Source organism: Helianthus annuus, chromosome 15 (assembly GCF_002127325.2).
Source record: "Helianthus annuus cultivar XRQ/B chromosome 15, HanXRQr2.0-SUNRISE, whole genome shotgun sequence".
Lineage (NCBI taxonomy): Eukaryota > Viridiplantae > Streptophyta > Magnoliopsida > Asterales > Asteraceae > Helianthus > Helianthus annuus.
The window spans coordinates 120393948-120417822 of NC_035447.2; the positions used below are offsets into that span (position 1 = coordinate 120393948).

At 38.1% G+C, this 23875-nt stretch overlaps 1 protein-coding gene across 1 annotated transcript; it reads right to left on the reverse strand.

Moving 5' to 3' along the window:
* Positions 1–218: 218 nt before the first annotated feature.
* Positions 219–22049, reverse strand: LOC110914102. Its single transcript, XM_035984437.1, has 4 exons — positions 21354–22049; positions 21115–21260; positions 21008–21072; positions 219–361 (listed from the first exon to the last, which is right to left on the reverse strand). The coding sequence occupies exons 1-4, from the start codon at positions 22047–22049 to the stop codon at positions 219–221; spliced, it is 1050 nt and encodes a 349-aa protein (XP_035840330.1).
* Positions 22050–23875: the final 1826 nt, after the last annotated feature.

Consider the following 23875-nt stretch of genomic DNA (forward strand, 5'->3'; position numbering starts at 1 on the left):
TCTCTCGCTTATCAGCATCAGCAGCTTCTATCTTGAACACAGTTCCATGATCAGAAACTGGCTCTTTACATCTTTAGACTCCCTCTTGGATGTTGATCCAAAATCTTCAGTATTAGCAGACAAGATTCGAACCTGGCTTAAATGTCTTCAGACTCCCCCTTTCGATAAGCTGGGATCGCAGTCTGGAATTCACAATCTACAGGCTTTGGATCGGAAACCTAGCTCAAACGCTGCTCACGCTTTGCAGCTTTCATAGGTTCAGGACTGTTTCCTGGCTCTCCGTAGTAACAGGATCTGGAACGTGGCTCGAATCTGCATATCCTTAGAAGTCGAAACCTAGCTGCTTTTGCCTGCACAATCTCTATCAAAAAGTAAGTTTTTATTTAAAACAATTTTAATCTTTGATTACCACTTGTAAAATCAAATTCAAACCATCACTTGTAGATATCATTCAAAATGATTTAACATTTATAATCTCTGATGACCACTTGTGTACACCACGTAAAAACGTGTCCAATTACGTATAGACACGTGTCCTAAACTTTAATTGTGAGAAAGATTGAGTTTGAAGGACTAAAGTTGACAACCAGTGAAACTATGCTTACAGAGGGACTAAAAGTGTCAATATGCCAAAATTGAGCCTCTGAATGACCATACGTGAAGGAAATATTCTTAAACGGGTAATAAATTGGATATAAGAAGCTGTTTGTAAAAATAATCGGAAGATTTAAATTACAAGGGTTAAAAGTGTCAATATGTCAATTCTGACCTCTGAGTGACCTTTTAATGAAACCGAGGCTTCGAAATATTCAAATATACTCCCGAGAATAAGAGGTAAAAATTTCACGTGATTCCGAGATCGTTAAGCATGTTTTCCAAACTTTGGGTCAAAAGTGTCAACTTGATGAAACTTGCTTTCATGAAGATATTTAACGAACCCGAGCCTAACATGGTGGAAGGCATTAGTACAGTCCACCGGGAGGATGTGGTCATGTATGAAGTGGTTAGATGAGATGGAAACTGTGATAGATATTAGCGGTTGCGCTAAGGAGGATGTGGTCATGTTTGTATCCCAATCTTTTAAGGGTGATGCCCTTAGATGGTGGAAGGCATTAGTATAGTCCACCGAGAAAGTTCATTTGTATAATCTTTCGTGGGAGAAGTTTGTTGATCTGGTTAAGGACACTTATTGTCCTCAGCATGAAGTCGAGCGTATAGAAACTGATTTCCTCACCCTTGTGATGAAGGATCTGGACTGTAGATCCTATGTGACTAGTTTCAATTCCATGTCAAGACTTGTACCGTACCTAGTCACTCCTGAGCCCAAACGCATTGTGCGTTTTATTGGTGGTCTGGCCCCTGAAGTGAAAGGGAATGTAAAGGCTTCTAAGCCAGCCACTTATAGATCAGCTGTAGATCTATCATTGTCCCTCACGTTGGATGTCGTGAGGAGTCAGGTGAAGATGACTACTGAAGAAGGAAATAGGAAAAGAGAGGATAATCAGTCTTCTTAATCAAACAAAAAGGGCAAAGGGAACTCTGGTGCCAAGAAGGGGCAATCAGATGATAAGCCCAGGTGCAAGACTTGTCACAAAAGGCACTTTGGGAAGTGCAATCGAGACCCACAGGCCAAACCATGTGGGATTTGTAAAAAGAAGGGGCACAAGTCTGTTGAGTGCCGAAATATCAAGGATGCAACCTGCTATGGTTGCAATGAAAAAGGGCACATTAAAACCAACAGCCCCAAGAATGCGAAGAAGCCTGAGGAGGCTAAGAAGAATAACGCCAGAGTATTCCAGATGTAGGCAAGGGAAGCGGTGAATGACGAGAAAGTCATAATAGGTACCTTCCTCATCAATAATATTTATGCTAGAGTCTTATTTGATTCCGGTGCTGATAGGTCCTTTGTAGACCATAAGTTATGTAAGTTGTTGAATTTGCCTATTAAGACTCTAGACATAAAATATGAGGTAGAGTTTGCCGATGGTACCTTAGAAACAGCTTCAACTCTTCTTAATGGATGTTCCATATCCATTAAGAATCATTCTATCCTGCTATCCCTATTGCCAATGAAATTGGCTGGTTTTGATATAGTTTTAGGCATGGATTGGTTGTCGTATAACCAAGCCCAAATTTCATGTGACAAAAAGCTAGTTATTATCAAAACCCCTTCTGGCGAATCAGTCACTATCCAGGGAGATACACAATATGGGTTACCCAGCAATGTGTCTATCCTCAAGGTATCCCAGTGCTTGAAAAGTGGGTGTGTCATTTACATGGCACAATTGACTGTGAATGATCCAAAGCCGAAGATTGAATACATTCCAATCATTTCAGAGTATCCAGATGTCTTTCCTGACGAGTTACCTGGATTACCTACTGAAAGACAAGTAGAATTCATGTAACATTTGTGCTTGTAATCATTGTGAACAGTTCAATTATCAATAAAACAATGTTATTTGATCCCAATGTTTGTTTGGTTGTGTTTTTCATTTTTCATGTTTTGACTTTTGTTCAATTTCAAACTCTACATCGCTTTCTGGAGAATTATACGCAAACTGGTGCGTAAACGTACTCAGTTTAATGCGACAAATACTCCGGAACATCAACATATACTCAACATACCTTAAATAACCTTTACATAACTTAGAAATAAGTTTTGAAGGCTTTGGTATGGCAAAAACAAGTTAATTCGCTTACAGGGACTAAACTTGACAAACTGCGAAAGTATGCCAATTTGAACTGTAACGAACATTCCGGAACATGTCCATAAGTTCAACATACCATAAATATCCTTTACATAGCTTAGAAATAGGCTTTGAGGGGTTTGGTATGCTAAAATAAATTCAGGGACTAAAAGTGTCAAAAAGTGCACAAGTTTGCACTTTCGCGCATAACTTACGTTCTGAATACATCCGGACATCCAAAAATTTATGTAAGCATCCTAATATTATGCCTTAGTGTTTGTCATGAGAAAAATCCATTCGTCGCGCAATTTGGATCATTTTTCGCGCTTATGCGCATTCCGTCGTAATTAACCGAACATCGGGATATCATCAACTCCGTGTGCATGAAGAAGATATTCCAAAGACAGCATTCCGCACTCGTTATGGACATTATGAGTTCACAGTCATGCCATTCGGTTTGACTAATGATCCTGCTGTTTTCATGGACTTGATGAATAGGGTCTGCAAGCCTTATTTGGATAAGGTCATCATCATTTTCATTGAAGACATCTTGATATATTCTAAGACGCGAGCTAATCATGAGCAACATCTTCGTCTTACTTTGGAACTCCTAAAGAAAGAGCAACTTTTCGCCAAATTCTCCAAGTGTGAATTCTGGCTTAAAGAGGTTCAATTCTTAGGACATATTGTCAACGAACAAGGTATTCATGTAGATCCCTCCAAGATCAGTGCGATTAAGGATTGGGATACACCTACTACTCCTACTGAAGTTCGTTCTTTTCTTGGTCTAGCGGGTTATTATCGCCACTTCATTGAAAATTTCTCGAAGATTGCAGTTCCTCTAACTGCTCTAACTCGGAAGAACAAGCTATTTGATTGGGGATTCAAGCAAGAGGAAGCGTTCCTGACTTTGAAACAAAAACTTTGCGACGCGCCTGTCCTAACTTTGCCCGAGGGCAATGATGATTTCATCGTTTATTGCGATGCATCTAAATTGGGTCTTGGCTGCGTCCTGATGCAAAGAAACAAAGTCATAGCATACGCATCGAGGCATTTGAAGATACATGAGAAGAACTACACCACTCATGATCTTGAGTTGGGTGCAGTTGTCTTCGCTCTCAAAATCTGGAGACACTATTTGTACGGTACAAAATGTGTGGTTTTTACTGACCACAAAAGTCTTCAGCATATCTTCAATCAGAAAGAACTCAACATGAGGCAAAGACGTTGGGTGGAGCTTCTAAACGACTATGACTGCGAAATTCGCTACCATCCTGGTAAGGCGAATGTCGTAGCCGACGCTTTGAATCGCAAGGAACGTACTAAGCTTCATTGTGTACGTGTCCAATCTGTTATTCAAGCTCAATCCGATATCCAAGCCCATGTTTCTCAAGCTCAACAATCTTGTGTTTCACAAGGTTTGATGGATAAGGAATTTCCTTATCACATAACACCTGCTCTTGAACTAAAAGACAATGGATCGTATTACTTCATGGACCGTTTGTGGGTCCCAAGCCAAGATAATCTTCGTACCCTGCTTATGGATGAAGCCCATAAGTCTCGTTATTCTATTCATCCTGGCTCAGATAAGATGTATAAGGATCTTCGTATTCAGTATTGGTGGCCTGGTATGAAGAAAGACATTGCCTTATATGTATCGAAATGCCTTACTTGTCTTAAGGTTAAGGCTGAACATCAGCGTCCTTCCGGTTTATTGGAACAGCCAGAGATCCCAGTTTGGAAATGGGAAAACATTACTATGGATCTCATTACTAAACTCCCGCGCACAAAGAAAGGTCACGATGCCATCTGGGTAGTCGTTGATCGTCTTACCAAGTCAGCGCATTTCCTGCCAATCCGTGAGGATTTTTTGGCTGACAAACTTGCTCAAATCTACGTGGATGAAATTGTAGCTCGACATGGTGTTCCTTTGAACATAATTTCTGACAGAGATGCTCGTTTCACTTCTCATTTTTGGAGAACCATGCAAACTGCTATGGGGTCCCAACTTAATCTGAGCACAGCTTATCATCCGCAAACGGATGGTCAATCTGAAAGAACAATCCAGAACTGGAGGATATGCTTAGAGCTTGTGTGATCGATTTTGGTGGTAGTTGGGATTCACATCTTCCGTTGATTGAGTTCTCCTACAACAACAGTTATCACTCCAGCATCAACATGGCTCCTTTCGAGGCTCTCTATGGTCGAAAATGTCGTTCACCAGTATGCTGGAATGAGATTGGCGAGGCTCAACTTACTGGACCTGCCCTCATTTTAGAGACAACAGATAAGGTAAAGAAAGTTCGTGATAACCTTCAGACAGCTAGAAGCCGTCAAAAGAGTTACGCGGACCTAAATCGCAAGCCCTTGGATTTTCAAGTCGGTGATCGTGTATTACTTAAGGTCTCACCTTGGAAAGGTGTGATCAGATTTGGAAAGAAAGGAAAACTTGCACCTAGATATGTTGGACCATTCAAGATCGTCGAAAGAATCGGTAAGGTAGCCTACAGACTTGAGTTACCTCCTGAACTTGGAAATGTTCATCCAACCTTTCACATGTCCAATCTCAAGAGGTGTTTAGCTGATGAGAACCTCCACATATCGCTTGAAGAAATTCGTGTTGACAAAACACTGAAATTTGTTGAGAAACCGGTAGAAATCATGGAACGTGAAGTCAAATGAAGGCAAAATATCCGCATCTTTTCCACGAGTTTCCTCTTAATAAATTTCGGGACGAAATTTCCACAAGTAGGGGAGACTGTAACATTTGTGCTTGTAATTATTGTGAACAGTTCAGTTATCAATAAAACAATGTTATTTGATCCCAATGTTTGTTTGGTTGTGTTTTACATTTTTCATGTTTTGACTTTTGTTCAATTTCAAACTCTACATCGCTTTCTGGAGAATTATACGCAAACTGGTGCGTAAACGTACTCAGTTTAATGCGACAAATACTCCGGAACATCAACATATACTCAACATACCTTAAATAACCTTTACATAACTTAGAAATAAGTTTTGAAGGCTTTGGTATGGCAAAAACAAGTTAATTCGCTTACAGGGACTAAACTTGATAAACTGTGAAAGTATGCCAATTTGAACTGTAAGGAACATTCCAGAACATGTCCATAAGTTCAACATACCATAAATATCCTTTACATAGCTTAGAAATAGGCTTTGAGGGGTTTGGTATGCTAAAATAAATTTTTGGATCATTCAGGGACTAAAAGTGTCAAAAAGTGCACAAGTTTGCACTTTCGCGCATAACTTACGTTCTGAATACATCCGGACATCCAAAAATTTATGTAAGCATCCTAATATTATGCCGTAGTGTTTCGCATGAGAAAAATCCATTCGTCGCGCAATTTGGATCATTTTTCGCGCTTATGCGCATTCCGTCGTAATTAACCGAACATCGCGATCGTACGGCCAAACGAACCAACATCCGACACATTTTTGAGCATGTTTCATGTCCAAAATGTTTAGGCATCATTTTAGGGCCTTGAAGTTGGCTTTACGGGCCTTAGAAGTGTCAGAAATGGCTTAAACATGCAACAGGGACCAAAACTGCCAATTCTGAAACTTTGTGCAGATCAGACATAGCCAGGCGGCCTGCCTGAGTTTTGACTGATCCTGATGCGGGCCGCATGGCCTCTTCAGTAACAGAAACTTTGTTTTCTTGCTAAGATTGGCCTTTCAAACACTCCAAAGGGCAATGCCCTTTCACCATCTCAGGAGCTAAGGGTCACATTAAGCCACCACAACATCTTGACAAGTGTACGGCTTGGATCGTGGCACGATATTCAAGAAACGATCCTAACGGCTTTACTTTTCCTATAAATACCCCCCCCCCTTTTGGTTAAAACCCACAAAAATATGATCAAAAGCTCTAAGTTGGAACCTTTGTTTCATACCTGAGCCATTTTGATCTAGATTAGCATTCGGGGACCCTTCGTAAGTGTTCTTTCGTTCTTTTAATCTCTTTCTAGTGCTAAAGTCAAACTTTGTTTGACTTTCTGCGTTGGCCAGCTTATGGTCAACACGAAGTTCGTTGGAACTTTATGACGTGAGCGTGATCACGATGGTTATAGTCCGTAGTGACTATACCTACTGATTACCACGTTATCAAGGCTCAGTGACGAGTCGTAGTTTCGGCCAAAATGCGCATTCTTGCGTATTTTGTAACCAAACTACTCGTGAGCATCAAAGCCGTTTGTTTTGATGCCAAACCTGTTTTCTAAACTTAGTTAAGCATGTTCTAACATGCTTAGCTCGTCACTTTTAGTATAGTGCTTATATAGGGTCGTGAGGTAAGCGATCTAAACAATCGCTTATACTTTCGAACCCGACCCATTTGGTCGATCATTAGGATCCAACCAAACACATTAGGTGACCATAGCTATAACCTTCCGAGGTTATACCTTATGGCCACGATGTTAGGCGTTCCAAACGCGTTCTACGCGAACGACGCGTTAAGGTAGCATAGGCTACCTAAACGGGTCGTAATGGGCCGCAAGCACTTAGGTTAGGTTTCATTTTAGTATGTAGGCTTTGTTAAACCATATTACACGAATTTCCATACTCGTTTGGTTTACAAACCCGCATACTATCTGATCCTTCCGATTTTGGTCCGGTATATTAATATAGCTACCTATTAGGTGCCGTTTGATATCCCGTGATCTCTAGCATTGTGTGATTATTACACAAGGAATTCAAAGCAATCTCAGGTGAGTAAATTGAACCCCCCTTTTACTGTTTTCCAAACTGTTTTGGGGTGAAACACATGTGCCTACTTGTTACTTTCATGCTCTCCATGTTTTCACATCATATACCTGCTATGTTCGTTGGTACATTATAGTACATGATTTCATTACATCTCATGCTATGTATGCCCATTGTGTGCGTACTTAGTACATTGCTTTACATTACATTTCATGCTATGTATGCCCATTGTGTGCGTACTTAGTACATTGCTTTACATTACATTTCATGCTATGTATGCCCATTGTGTGCGTACTTAGTACATTGCTTTACATTACATTTCATGCTATGTATGCCCATTGTGTGCGTACTAGTACATTGTTTCACATTACATTTCATGCTATTTATGCCCATTGTGTGCATACTTAGTACAATTGCTTACATCACATGCCTTCATTTTGGTATGACATTTGGTTTGTTTAACATGGAACAATACATTCATTAACATTAGCTACGCCATTCGTTAGTAGGTAGTGGTACCATAGGAATTGACAACTCCCATTCCTGACATCCTGGGTTTGATTGGATTGGAAGGAATGACCGAATTCGATATACATAACTTAGATAAACCATTAATTTGTTTAAGGGTTTATCGCCACAGTCTCAAGGCTTGGATGTATGCATATTTCACAATACCGCATAAATGTTTAATATCAGTAGAGCATGCATTGTTCCACAAAACATAACGTTGATTTAAACCATGTTTTACTTCAACACCTTGTTTTGTGCATTTTACATATGGTTTAGTTGATACATCTCACTTACCATACAAGATATATTTTGGGTACACATTACACGATCTACATTAAACATAAACATTTTGACATTGATATACATACTTCGTGGTTTACATTGAACATAGACATTTCGATATGGTTTACACAATAACACTTGACAATTGATTTATACATGAACAATTTACATGGTGGTCGGTTTGGGTAAATGGTTGGAGTAACGTGGCGTATGTAATATGATACAAACATGGTGGATACGCCGCTGGTACTTCCTATATATAAATGCTTGTATAATATTACATATCGTAGCGTTATCTAAGTCATTTCAGTTTAGACACATTACATTTTACACAAACAACATACTCTTCACAAGACATTATTTTTACAAACAACTTATCTTATTCAACTCATTTTACTTGGTTACTCGTTTAACCTTACACTTATCTATACATATCATCTGATATTATCGTTTTTCAAAAGGTTTACAAAGCAAGACAAATTACAAGGTTCATGACTGACTGTTATTAAACATTTCTTTAAACTCAAGTCATGGATCCCATTTTCACAAAACCTATGTATCTCACAGGCATTTTTATGCTGACGTACCTACTTTCACATGTGTTTTCAGGAGCTATTCCATAGGATGATGATCATGACACTAGGGCAGACCTGTGCCTTAGAGACTAAAAATGAAGATAGACTTAGTTAATTATGTTATAAACTCTTTGTTTTCCTGTTTAAGACAATGTATTACGCTTGTTTAATAAATAAAATGTAACTTTGATTTCCATGGTTATGAAACAATTAATTATGTCCACAACACTCCCCGACGTTTCCGCCGCGGTTGCACGTTATACGCGGCCGGGGTGTGACAATTCAGGATAGACATCCTCCCTGGATCTACGCCTATTGCACGAGCTCCGTATCGTCTAGCACCTACCAAAATGAAAGAGCTCAGAACTCAACTGGATGATTTGTTGGAAAAAGGTTTCATTCAGCCCAGCTCGTCACCTTGGGGAGCTCCAATCTTGTTTGTGAAAAAGAAGGACGGATCAATGCGCTTATGCATTGATTACCGTGAACTGAATAAGGTAACGATCAAGAATCGTTATCCTTTACCCAGGATCGATGATTTGTTTGATCAACTTCAAGGAGCGAGTTATTTCTCATAGATTGATTTGAGATCTGGGTATCATCAACTTAAGGTTCGAACTGAAGATGTTCCGAAGACGGCATTCAGAACGAGGTATGGACACTTCGACTTTTTAGTGATGCCTTTTGGGCTCACTAATGCGCCTGCAGCATTCATGGACCTCATGAATAGAGTCTGCAAACCATATTTAGATAAGTTTGTCATTGTCTTTATAGACGACATCCTTATTTACTCGCGTAGCCAAGTGGAGCATGAAAAACACCTTCGGTGTATCTTAGGACAGCTTTGACAGGAGAAATTGTATGCCAAATTCTCCAAGTGCGAGTTTTGGCTTCGCAAGGTCCAATTTCTTGGACATGTTGTCAGTGAGCAGGGCATCCAAGTAGATCCTGCCAAGGTAGAAGTTGTTATGAATTGGGAAGCACCAAAGACACCTACGGAAATACGCAGCTTTCTGGGTTTAGCTGGATATTATAGGAGATTCATTGAGAACTTCTCAAGAATAGCTGCACCATTAACCTCATTGACCCGTAAGAATGTGAAATTTGTCTGGGGTCCAAAGCAGCAGGAATCCTTTGAGATTCTACAACAAAGGTTGAGCAATGCTCCGGTATTATCTCTACCGAAAGGAATTGAAGATTTTGTTGTTTACTGCGATGCTTCTCACACCGGCATGGGGTGTGTACTTATGCAGCGAGGCAATGTAATCGCCTATGCATCGCGACAGTTAAAGGTGCATGAAAAGAACTACACCACCCATGATTTAGAATTGGGCATCGTGGTATTCGCACTAAAGTTGTGGAGACATTACTTATATGGAACTCAATGTGTGATCTATTCGGATCATAAAAGTCTCCAACATCTGTTCAATCAAAAAGAGCTCAATATGAGACAATGCCGTTGGATGGAAACTCTGAATGATTATGATTGCGAGATTCGCTACCATCCAGGAAAGGCAAACGTGGTTGCTGACGCTCTAAGCCGAAAGGAAAGAGTTAAACCAATAAGAATCAATGCCAAGAGCATTGAATTGAAAAATAGTCTGAATGAAAGGCTATTAGCTGCACAGAAAGATTATGTTTTAGAAGGTAATCTTCCAAATGAAAAGTTAGGTGTGACTATTGAACAGTTAACACCTGGGAAGGATGGAATTCTCAGGATGAACGGTAGAATTTGGGTTCTTATTCAAGGAGGACTTCGGGATGTGATCCTTCAGGAAGCCCACAACTCTAAGTATTCAGTTCACCCTGGAGGTGACAAGATGTATCAAGATCTAAAGGCTAATTATTGGTGGATAGGTTTGAAGAAATCTATTGCCACCCACGTAGCTAAATGCCTGACATGTGCTCAGATTAAAGCTGAACATCAAAAGCCATCAGGTCTCTTGCAACAGTCAGAACTCCCCACATGGAAATGGGAGATGGTAACCATGGATTTTATAACCAAGTTACCTAAAACGAGGCACGGAAACGATACTATATGGGTTATTGTTGATAGACTGACCAAGTCAGCACATTTCTTGCCCATCAAGGAGACTCATAGCTCCGATAAGCTAGCCCAGTTGTATGTTGATAATATTGTAGCTCTTCATGGTGTACCGGTGTCTATTATCTCGGATAGAGATACTAGATACACCTCTCATTTTTGGAAAAGTTTCCAACAATCTTTGGGCACTCGTTTGAATTTTAGTACTGCTTACCATCCTCAGACTGATGGTCAGAGTGAGCGTACCATTCAAACCTTGGAAGACATGCTTCGTGCATGTGTTATTGATTTGGGTGGTAGTTGGGATGACCACCTACCCTTGATCAAGTTCTCCTATAACAATAGTTATCATACCAGCATTCAGGCTGCGCCTTTTGAGGCATTATATGGTAGGAAATGCAGAACGCCTGTCTGTTGGGCAGAAGTAGGAGAAGCTTAGATATCAGGACCTGATATAGTCCTTGAGACAACGGACAAGATTGTCCAGATTCGTGATCGCCTAAAAGCTGCCAGGGATAGGCAGAAAAGTTATGCTGATAAGAGGCGAAAACCTCTAAAGTTTGAAGTAGGCGATAAGGTTCTATTGAAAGTGTCACCCTGGAAAGGTGTGATGCGCTTTGGTAAAAGGGGCAAGTTGAGCCCTAGATATATCGGACCATTTGAGATCATCGAATGTGTCGGCAGTGTAGCTTATAAGCTAAACTTGCCCGAGGAGCTGAGTGGAATCCATAATGTATTCCACATTTGTAATCTCAAGAAATGCCTAGCCGATGAGTCGCTAGCTATGTCTCATAAAGACGTTCAAATCAATGAAAGCTTGAGATTTGTTGAAAGACCTATATCGATCGAGGATCGGCAAGTCAAAAAGCTCCAAAGAAAGTATGTACCTATAGTAAAGGTCAAATGGGACGCTCGTAGAGGTCCCGTGTCACACCCCCAAATTACCACCTAGGGAGTGTCCCTGTTAGGCGTGTGACGACCAGCAATGAGCCACCAATTACATTGAATCACCAGTTTGAAATAAAGTTTCATCTTTTAATAATACCGAAATCCCAAACATAAGTTGTTCAAAAACCATAAGTTCAGCGGAAGCATTAACGTATCACAAAGTATATGTTTCACACAACCAAAGTAAATAAATGTTCGTGAAATAACTCAGCAAAGTAACCATGACCACTCGCGCCCTCCAGCCAGCAAGTTCCTGCGTTCCAAGTACCTAAGGACCTGCGAGCATGTAACACGTGTATCAGACAAAGCTGGCGAGTTCACAGTTTTTAGAAAACGTTTATTACCCGTTGTATGTAAAACAGTTCAATAACCAATGTAAGTAATATTGTTAATATCTCAATTCCGAACAATGACGGCTCCTGAAATACACGACTGCCCTTCCCACGTACTCCTATCTAGTACTAGGCCAGACTGGGTCATTAGTTCACCTCCGTCCTCTACAGGAGCGGTGTGAGGGTGCCAAACCTAAGTAGCGCTACTAACTAATACCCGATGAGGGACTTACAAAAGATGATAGGTGAGAATATTAACCAATATACCCGTTTTTACCCAAAGACTTATCCCTCCACGGGATACCCACTGACTGTCCCCAACCACTGGGACGCATGCTCGAATGTAGTGAACTCACCTTGACTTTGCTCGGCAAGATTATTTACTTGTTTAACAGTTGATTAAATACGTCCTGTCATGATTTACCGGTAACAGTCAGTTTTTGCATTCACACCTAATTACGCATTTTGTCACATAATCCATGATAAGAAATCACGCATCACACAAGTTACGACACCCATGAATCACTCGAATTCATTTGTACTCATCTTATATATCAACATACTACATTATGTGACCCAGCCTCCCTTGCATTGTTTGCGACCCGAACCTCTACAAAGCAGCTCACATAAACAAAAGAATAACACTAGGTTCTTATGCATGGCCCAATACTAAATGCACGGCCCACTAACCCTAAACCTTTAGTTCCTATCCGGTCAAGCTAACATGTGCAGCCCACACTTATTGCATATGTATTACACACAAATAATCCACTTCGAATATTTAGCACATCCGCCTCATGTCACCATTAAGTACCCAATGTGCACAAGTCAAACACGCCTAGATTCCTTCACAGTTTCGACTTAACCCAAGCATTCACGGTCCATACAAGACACATCACACGCAACCCTGTGAGTGTTGGGCTGGACGACATAAGTCCAGTTAAGTGAACCGGTTGGAAACCCACTGTTAATCGGGATTAGTGCAATGTATGACCGTCAAATTCTGGAGTGCATGACATTATCTACTGATAACAAGGTTCAACATATATTCATCATAGGTGAGCTGGTGTTCATACACTGATTTTTGTCATGCATAACTATATAAATTCTACACGAACAGATTAGTAATCACGTGGCATAGATCCGCATTATTCATGTGGCATTCATAATAACACATAGTCACACATAGTCACACATACTAACAAAATTCAATGGCTTGCTAATTGTTATGTACATTGATCATGCTTCGGACGTAAACAAATATAGCCGATCAACATTAGATAATTACCATTATTATCCACACACTACAAACACATTAATAAGATGCACATGGGTTGGTTAAATCATAACTATCAACACCCACATGGGCCGCCATTTTCTTGTTTATGATTATCCTTTTCTTCCAATTATTATATACATTTTCGTTGAACCGCCCATGTGATGTTGTATCTAAATTCTCATGTATCCTTCATATCATAATTCACATCCCAACCCATGCACATGATATCTAGTGACAAGCATTATGATTTTTGCACACATATGCCTACTGATCAGCCCATTAATTGCTCCGATTTTGGTCACATGGGCCGCCACATTTTTGTATCATGGCCGACCATGGAACCCTGCTCCCCACTACTATTGGACCCCAACCATTAGAGACATTATTTATAGTTCACAGCCATTAATATGCATGACACCCATATATCTAACCTACCTAATATACATGTCTACTCAACAACATCATCATTAGCTCACATATTAACAAAGAAATCATATGAATACGTAAATATAGGATCCTACCGATTAACGAATAATCACACCATTCAAGCATTCATTATCATTTAATCATTCACTGATACACAAACGAAGGAATCAATCGATGGGCGACACTAACCTGGACCGGATTGATCAGTGTATTAACTCGAACAGGAAGGGGGTTAAGCTTCACAACTGCCGTATACCACTTAGAGGGATCTAGGGTTTAGGATATGATTGTGATAATCATTGTACGCAAATTACATGTAATTATAGGCTAAGCCCAAGGCCAGTTTCTAATTCAGCGCCCACTTGGGCTTTACCAAGCCCAACCCCGTACATCTAAACAATGAAACGAATCCAACTTGGGCTTTGGTTGAGGTTGGGTTCGGGTGCTGCAATCTAAGATAATTAAATGTACACTAAGACGCGGCCCAACCACAAAAGGTACGAAGAACAAATTAAAATACTAGCGCTACACGGTAAATCACAATTAAAGGGAATGAATAACGTGAGACTAGGATAACATTACTAACCTCGCAAGTTTGGGTTGTCACATCCCGAGTACACGTGGGAAGTCGAGTCCACTATGAAACAGAAGTACCCTCACTTGTTCCAGTAAATCTCGGGGTCGAGATTTCTTTTAAGGGGGTGAGGATGTAACACCACGTAAAAACGTGTCCAATTACGTATAGACACGTGTCCTAAACTTTAATTGTGAGAAAGATTGAGTTTGAAGGACTAAAGTTGACAAACAATGAAACTATGCTTACAGAGGGACTAAAAGTGTCAACATGCCAAACTTGAGCCTCTGAATGACCATACGTGAAGGAAATATTCTTAAACGGGTAATAAATTGGATATAAGAAGCTGTTTGTAAAAATAATCGGAAGATTTTAAATTACAAGGGTTAAAAGTGTCAATATGTCAATTCTGACCTCTGAGTGACCTTTTAACGAAACCGAGGCTTCGAAATATTCAAATATACTCCCGAGAATAAGCGGTAAAAATTTCACGTGATTCCGAGATCGTTAAGCATGTTTTCCAAACTTTGGGTCAAAAGTGTCAACTTGATAAAACTTGCTTTCATAAAGATATTTAACGAACCCGAGCCTAACGAAGTTAGTTTACTCATCATAGAGCCTTAACATACTGACTACAAGGGCCTTACATGTCAATAACGAAGTTAAAAAGGGTTAAAAACAATCAGGGACTAAAGCTGCCAACATTCAAACTTGTTTTGCCGGTTAACCCGGTCCACGCGGCCCGCGTAAGACATCCCTTAAGTCTTACGCGGCCCACCAGAGAGTGCCAGTAACAGAAAAGTTCTGCCAGGTGCGGGTTTTGCCTGTTCCACCGCCTTTACCTAGTTTGTGACGATTCTTGGAGCTATATGTCGGTTATTTACAATAGCTAGGACACCTGGGGTGATCCCAGGGCCCCCAATTACACCTGGAAGTGATCAAAATTCATGGAAATTGCTATATAAGGAACACTAGTCTTGAGGTTCATTTGCTCATTTGTATCAATTACAAATCACAACCATCTAGAGCTTGTTAAGGACAAGGAGAAGACTCTCAAGTGTAGAAAAGACTGCTTGGACCTTAAGTAAGCCTCTAATTACTTGTTTAGTCGTTAGGATTAGCTTAATTACTCTAGAGTCAAACTTAGCATAAATTTAGTTTGACTTTCGAATTAATCTCCTATGGTTTAACTTCTGATCAAATTGAAAGTGGTTATAGAACCACATTAGTATAGGTGATTAACCCTTAAAAGGGCATCTCCTAATTATCTCGTTTGACCAGTTAATTGTCGGGTTAAAGTAGTTTGATAAAAAGTCAAACTGGACTGAAATTGCAAATTTGATTAAAATTAATAAACCAAATGTTCTAAATTATATTTTTACATTCTAATGACTTGGTAATTAATATCTAATCATGTTTTATCAGTCCTAATCTGACAATTAATAGTCTAAGGTCAGTTTATAACCGAAAGTCGTAAAACCTTGACTTTTGCTTTGACTTTCAGTTCTGACCCGTTCAAGCTTAATTCTTCCACGTTTTAAACTTCCAATAGGACCACATTACTTAGTAGTATAACCCTCTGGAGTTATATTGCATGGTGCCTAATAGTTTGAATTATATGCACTTGATCGTGATTATGCTTAAGAATGCCTAAAACGCCTTTTTTGTATAAAACTAAGATTTTTAGCAATGTGAATGGACTAAAACCTTTGCTACTGATATTTAGACATGTCCCGAAAATTTGACATCAGTTTGAGGTCTAGAATAGGAGTTATGCTCAATAGCGTAATTAAGAAACTTTTTAGTAATTAAAAGGCGTAATTAGCATAAGGCCTATCTAATCCCTATTTTTGATACCAAAAATTTTTCTTACTGATGTTAAATAATATTTTGGGATTTTTGAAGATTTTTATTTATTTTTAGGCTGAGCATAACATAGGATTATAGCTAAATTTCGGTTATTGTCGGTTTTACCCTTTTCTTACATAAAATGAGTTTTACATAACTTTTTAATGTCAAACTTTTTGCTACTGATTTTATATGATAAATAGAGCATTTTGAACCTTATAAACTGATCAAAAACTCAGATTTCCTATTTTTACCCAAATAGCCCTTTAAATCGGTTTTTAAGCATTTATAACACCTAGTATGGGTCAAAACTATATTTGACATATAAAACTCATTTCCTACTGATGTTTTAAGCTAGTTTATATAATATTATAGTAAGCTAAAGTTTTTAAACTCAGAAACCTATTTTAACCTTTAAAAGCTTATGTAAAATTACCAAAATGCCCCTACGGTGCATAGTTGGTTATAAAAGGTATATTTTTCATATATTAAGTATCCTACTGATATAACTTATCAAAATACATGTTTTTACTAATTTAATCAGACCTGGAACTCAGTTTTATAAATAAACTCTTTTATGGGCATTAAAATTACCAAAATGCCCTTATGGGACTTATTTTGGTTTAAATTACTTTAAGGGCATATATGTTAATATATTATTGATATATTAATATATTTTGAGCATAATAATGATTAAGACCTGTATATAATTCATTTGGTTACCCGTTACGCATTTATGCGTTCGGATCGGTTACGTGACTAGTTTACGTAAAATAGCCGAAACGGGCTTAACCTTATCATTTAATTCTCATTTTCCAGAATGTATTTAGTTTACCCATATTATACAAGTATCCAAGCTTGTCGGGTCTAAATCACATTCTATCCCGGTCTCCGCTTAATCTAGCATTTAGATCCGTAAGGTTTCCTTCTAGCTAACCGGTCTAAGTCCTTGACTTAATTAAAGACCCGTTAGCGTCCTAATAGGCTAATTAAACCTTCTATACAGATTAATAGCTTCCGGTAAAAAGTGCCTTTCAAGAACCTTAGGAATTTTACTGTTATCACCAGGTAAATACTTTTAACTTATTTTCCCTATACGGGCTTGGGATACGGTATATTAATACCGCTTGGTCGGGTATGGGATTATTTTGTCGGATTGTGATTTAATAAATCCGCATAACCCGTTTTAATCTATCTTGTTTGATAACATAAACATTTGGGGGTTAACGACCGTGTCCTGGATATCCTCGGCTCATTTAAGTTAATAATGGCCACGACCTATGCACGGGGTGCAGGCATGCACCGGACAGATGCAAATGCTAAATATTAAATTACCCACAAGTTGGGGATAACTCCTTTGTGGGTTCTATAAGTGGTGAGTCAGTTAATCATGTCCGGCTTCCAAACCGGCCCCACATGTATGACAAACATCTAAGACTGTATATGAGATTTTAAATAAGATTGTCCCAGGTTATAAATGATTTGTGCCATGTGCACCTAAATAAATTTTCTTAAATATTTTTAAAACGAGTCTGTTAAATTGTATTTACCAGTGTAAACTGACGTATTTTCCTAAAGATTGATTGACAGGTACTTCCCGAAATAGGCTGGAGCTATAGGGTGTTATAGAGGATCTTGCAAATCCAATAGATACCCGGAGTCTGTAGTTTTTGTTTTCTTTGTACATTATGATCCGCCTGTGGATCTTATTACATTCCAGTCTGTATTATTCATGTACTCGAACATCAGACAGTATGGTTTGTAATAGTTTATTTACCCAGCCATCCGCTGTGCTATATTATTGTGTGTGTTGACAATGATGATATCAACTACGTCACGATTCCCCACCGGGCCCACCGGTAATACGTGGAATATTGGGGTGTGACAACTTGTAAGAATACCATTTTTCTTATTTCTAAACAAATCTTTCCCAAACCTGTTGTTCATCATGTTTAGCACTTGGAATTTTGAAAATCAGTTTTTCAAGATTAGTTGTCGAAAATAAGATGAAATAGAATCTTATTGAATTTTTGAAAAACTTTATACTGAAACATATTCTTTTTGGATTTTGTTTTTAACGAAAAGCAGTAAAGAAATATTTACAGACAATATTTTTTGTGAGTTTGTGTAAGAGGATCATATCAATTTTTGACAAATCACTAGCACCGTTAAGCTTTAAACATTTTAAGTTCTAAACGATTCACTTAGATTGTCAGTATACTGATCCACTTAAATTTTCACACAAAGTTCAACTGTTTCGAGATACGAGAATTAGTGTTTTAAAGACTTAAACTTATTCGCGTGTCCCACCTCAGAATATACTCCCGTATCCAGACTTCTATATTCAGTCTTACAGGTGAATGTACACTAATGATATCTATAAACAGGTAATGCGAGACCATGAGAGCTCAGGTTAGAACTTCCGTTCAGACAAAGAGATGATGGCTCGTCTTTAGGTGTGTCCCGTTTGGGGATCTTTTCTTCAACAGCACATGATTAGCATTTTTCAACGTTTCATCATTTTATATGCTGAGGGTAAGCTTTATGATTAAAGCAGTGCAGAGCATTATACGAGGACTAGACTATTGCTTTCGCAAAATCAGAAGTCCTGGTATAATACCCCAGATATCATCACCCACAAAGACCTAGTATGTCAGAAATAGAAAACCCTTCAAACAAGATTTCAGGGGTTACCTATATATCCGAGAGATGTTCCCCACGAGATAAGTAAGTATTCGATGTTTAGGTTTATATCTCGAACATAATCTACTAAATGAGTAAAAACCTACTGGCATATCATCAGTGAGACCGTTTATCCCATATTTAACTTTCCAATTATTTAGCATGCTGTGATTGTCTACTGATGTACTATCATTTCCTCTTTTTCACAACAAAACTCATTTTTGATTTTTCAATGTTTTTGGTTTTTGGATTTTTCAATATTTCTAATGTTTTTGAATTTTCTGAAATTTCTTACTCCCCCTAAAATTCAAAACCATTTAAAGAAAATTTGACAAACCGATGTGAATTGCTTCAATTCTCCATTCACTTGGCATAAACAATCAGAACTCCCCCTGACAACAAACTATTTTCCCATTATGATTTCAAAACACTTAAGTTTGTTTTAATCAAAATGGTTTTTCCGGAAAATAAGTTTTGTTGATTTCACACACCATTTGTAAGATCGGGGATTTATTCATCACTTTGTTTTTCAACCACTTGTATGAAAGTTAAATCAAGTTCAACTTAATGACCTTGATTAACCACTTGTCTGTTCACTTATCAACAATACCATTTGTAAATTGAAATATGACAATTTTGAGTTTCTTAAGAAAGATGCCGATTCATGCTCCACGATTACCAACTTGGGAGCTCTAGCAAGTCAGGTTTTTCAGATATAAAGATTCTCCCAAGCCTGTCGGTCCTTGGGAGATTCCGAGTCATCAACACTCGGTTTCTTTCCTTTCTTTTTCTTTTCATAAAATTCCTTTACCCCTTTGACCTTTTTGTCAACCATTTTTCTGAAAATATTTTGAACTGTAGGGTTAAAGGCTTTTTCAACATCAAATTCTTTTTTTTTTCAGAAAAAAATTGATTTGAAATCTCAACTTTTCCAACTTTTTGTTTAAAATTTTCAGTTTGCAATGGTGGAAAGTTGACGTCATCCGGCGAAACTGGATTTTCTTCTTTTAGCTCAACTGGTGGCTCCTCTGACTTTGAAGAGTCAGATTAATCGCCAGAACTAACATCTGAGTTCTTAACAACCCACTTTTGGTTGTTAAGCTTCACTTTTCTTTTGTAAAAACTTTTTGAACACTCACCAACCTCAAATTTTGAATTTTTGAAAACTTTAAATTGTTTGGTTGGTAGTTCATTCTCAACCATCTTTTCTTTCAGTTTTTCAGAGACTCCCTGTTTTGTATTAGTTGCCTTTGGACAATTCAACGTAATGTGACCAACTACTTTGCATTGATAACAAGTTCTTGTCTCCTTCTTCTGAGCAGCTTCATTCTTCATTCCTTCTTGCTTCTTAGCAAGGAATTCTTTGTTCGTCTGTTTCTTGAACAAAGTCTCTTTTTCTTCTTCAGAAGATGTTCCTGAAACAAAAACAATTTTTGGTTTATAAATTTTCTTATTTTTATGATTTTCTTGTGGAATAAAACCTAGACTTTTCTTTTTGAAATTACCGTTATGGTTTAGTTTCTTTTGAAAACTCGAACCAGAACTGTAACCTTTTTTCTTGTTTAACTGTTGTTGAACTCTTGAGGTGTACTTTTTAGGTTTTCTAGAAAGATTTAATCTTTTATTTCAGAAATATTAATTTCTGTTAGTTTGAAAACCTTGTTGATCATTTCAGTTTTAACACCTCTTATTGGAAATTCTTCATCAGAAAATAATTTGTCAGAATCATTCAAAGTATATGCTACTTTAAATGTTTCGTCATTCAAATTATTCTTTGACATCAGAAAATCTTTATTGTAAACCCTTTTGCCCTTTTTGGCTGTTGGACTTGAAGTGTCGGGCTTTGACTCTGACATTGACTCCTCGGTTTCATCTTTATCCAACACCTGATCGACTACTTTCTTTATTAACTCAGACTCATGATCAGTGTCAGACGATGTGAATGTGACGTCAATGTTATTTGGCAATCCAACTGAAGGTTAATTTTCCCACTTTAAATTGGTTGCCTTTTTGACTCTTTCTGAATTAGGATTTCGTGGAGAATATCCATTTTCAAGCGGCGGTGGACACTTGGTATAATTAGTACTATGTTTCTTACCAGTATCCTTTACTTCAGTATCCTCTTCTTCAAACGCTTTCATACCTTCTACTGTAGGGTAAATCCTGTCAATCACATAAGAAGCACATGAGTAACTTCTCAATAACCTGTTTACCCTTTCAGTTTCTATCCTCTGGGTTTCCAATTTTTGTTCAAGTACAGCACATTTCTCAATGTAATTATTGATGATTTTCTGCTTTGTCATGAACGCTCCATTAAGTGTCTCAATAGCTAACGCTTGTTCACTGCTTGACTTGTTGTATTGATTCATAGCTTTGTTTAAAACATCATAAGATTCTTTGAGTCTATTCATGTTATGAATCAATTTGTTGTTGTGCCTTTTCACAGTATCACAATTTTCACATTTTTCAGGTATCTTTTCTGCATCAGCTTCCTTTTCAACCTTGAAAGCTGGAATTTCTTTCACCTGCTTCTTTATCACTCGAACATCTTCATCATCACTGTCATCTTGTTTTTTAACCTGCTTTTTTATTACTCGAATATTTTCATCATCACTGTCATCTTTCGCAGCTTGTAATTTTTTGTTCTCTTTCATTTTACCTGCATAATACGAATTATCATCATCACTATCATCTTTTTCTTTAACAGTTGCTGCTTTATGATTCTTCTTTTTCGCAGCTTGTTTTTCTTTGATCTTTTCTGTTTTACCTGCAAAAAGCAAATTATCTTTATCAGATGAAAATTTTCTTGCATAATATTCAAGCTTTTGAATCTCTTCACTGTCATAATCATCACTCTTTTCATCTGGTGAATGATCAAAGATTGGTGCTCTTTCTGAAGCTTCTTTTGTTGCAACTGGTTCTTCTTCGATCTTTTTAGGACTGGACTGCTGAGATTGATAGTAAGCATACGCCAATTCTTCTTCAGCAGTTGAATCTTCATAAATTTGAGCAACAAATGCTACTTTTCCTGAAGTTCTGTTAGGATCCCACTTATCCCAACTAAAGCCTTCTAGAAGTCTCTCATCATCTTGATCTATCCAACCATAACAAGCTCTTTCTAATGATGACTCTTCGATCATTTCCTTCTTAGTATGTGAAATTTGTGGTTGTTGTTGTTGATGCGGCTGTTGAGCAACTTGATGATAAATCGCTTTTCGATAATAATCATTGTTGCCGAATGGATTTTGAGCTCCACTTGCTTCGCGATTTGTGCATTCTCGCTTGAAATGCCCTTTTTCCCTACAACGAAAACAAGTAACTTTAGATTTATTAAAACTTAAAGTAGAAACATTAGCATCACAAAGTCATCTCTTCCTGTGATTTGTTTAAACTTCTCAGTTCTTCTCAACACGCTCGCTAAACACCACTTAATATCCATTAATTCCATCTCCTCAGCATCGATCTGATCGTAATCCTCTTTTGTCAAAATTAGATTTCCAATTCTTCATGCAACTAAACTCTCATAAGACTCTAACACGGTCACCAACAAAGACATATGACCTTTGGCTACTTCTTTAGAGAAATTCTGACCGTTCTGAAGATGTAATGCAATGTTACAGTTTAGCACTTGAACTTTACCATCCTATGAGCTTTGCGATTTAGAACTGGTTGCTGAAAACTCTGGATCAAATGATGGATATGAAGAGAATCCAGTTTTGTTGTTTGATCCTTGAGATGATCCTCCAGAAGAACTTTTTGCATTAAATGCAGTTTCGATCTTTGGTGCAATGTTGGTCCTATCACTAGTACCTCCTTTGTAATATAGACCAATGTCTTGTTCACCATTAAAGTCCTTCATTCTCACCATCTTCCGTTGTTCCATCTCTTGAACTTTGAGTTTTTCAATAAACTGGCTCAACGTTAGATTTACAAATTCTTCATCATTTTTCAACATCATAAGATACGTGCCCCAAACATCTTGTGGCAACGCATCGGCCAACTTTTCAATCCATTCTTCTTTATATTTCTTGATGTCTAATCTCTTCATGTTAACCACCAAATTGCAATATCTTTCAATAATCTGCTTGGTGTTTTCAGTTTTTAATCCACGAAATAGATCAAATTCTTTCTTCAAAAGCGATTTTTTGTTCTTGATCTCGTCTTTACTTCCAACAAACTTTGCTTTTAGTGCTTTCCATATTGAGTATGCACTTCCGTTGTGTTGTAATAAAATCAAGATTTCTTCTTTAATGGCATGTTGCAATATACTCATAATCATTTTTTCACTTTTGTATTTCTTTTTCTGATCATCACTTAGATCTTTAATAGCAACATTCTCTCCGTCATCATCAGTCGGTCTAATATATCGTTGTTCAACACATTCCCATGCATCTAAGTAATTTGCTTGAACCCAATTTTCAAAACGCTCCTCCCATCCACTATATCCTCAATATTCATGAGCTTAGGCGGTTTTTGCATGGTTCCCATTTCATTTTCTAAGATCGTGTTCTGAGCAATAGTGATCGGAGTTGCAAATGCATTGTAGAATTCAGAATCCATGTTTCGGTTTTTGAAAATTCACAAAGAATAACTGTTCAAACGATCTGGAAACAATCCAAACGACCTGGTCACTAATTTGATGCGAACTGGTTCAAGTTCAATACGTGAAAACTGGTGACCTTTCAGGCGACCTGAGCACTTTCAAACGAATTGACCCAAACCAAACAACCTGTTGACCTAAATTCACTCCATGCGAACTGATGATGTCTCACACAAACTGATTTGATGCGAACTGGGTTAATTTCACACGACCCGAGTATGTTTGAAACGAACTGGGTCTAATTCTACCAATCCGTGGAACTGGTGAATATCTCAAACGAACTGAACCGAGTAATGTTCAATTCGTGCGAATTGATGAGTATCTCAAACGAACTGAACTGAGTAATGTCCAATTCGTGCGAATTGA

Bases quoted from the DNA above. Each gene is read 5' to 3' on its own strand.
- LOC110914102 (XM_035984437.1), bottom strand. From the start codon at position 22,049: ATGATCGAAGAGTCATCATTAGAAAGAGCTTGTTATGGTTGGATAGAT. The intron at 21,261-21,353 runs GTGAAAAGGCAC...CAATACAACAAG, and splicing joins AATGTGAAAATTGTGATACT to TCAAGCAGTGAACAAGCGTT. The intron at 362-21,007 runs GTAAGAAACATA...ACTTTTTGATAG, and splicing joins TACTGAAGTAAAGGATACTG to AGATTGTGCAGGCAAAAGCA.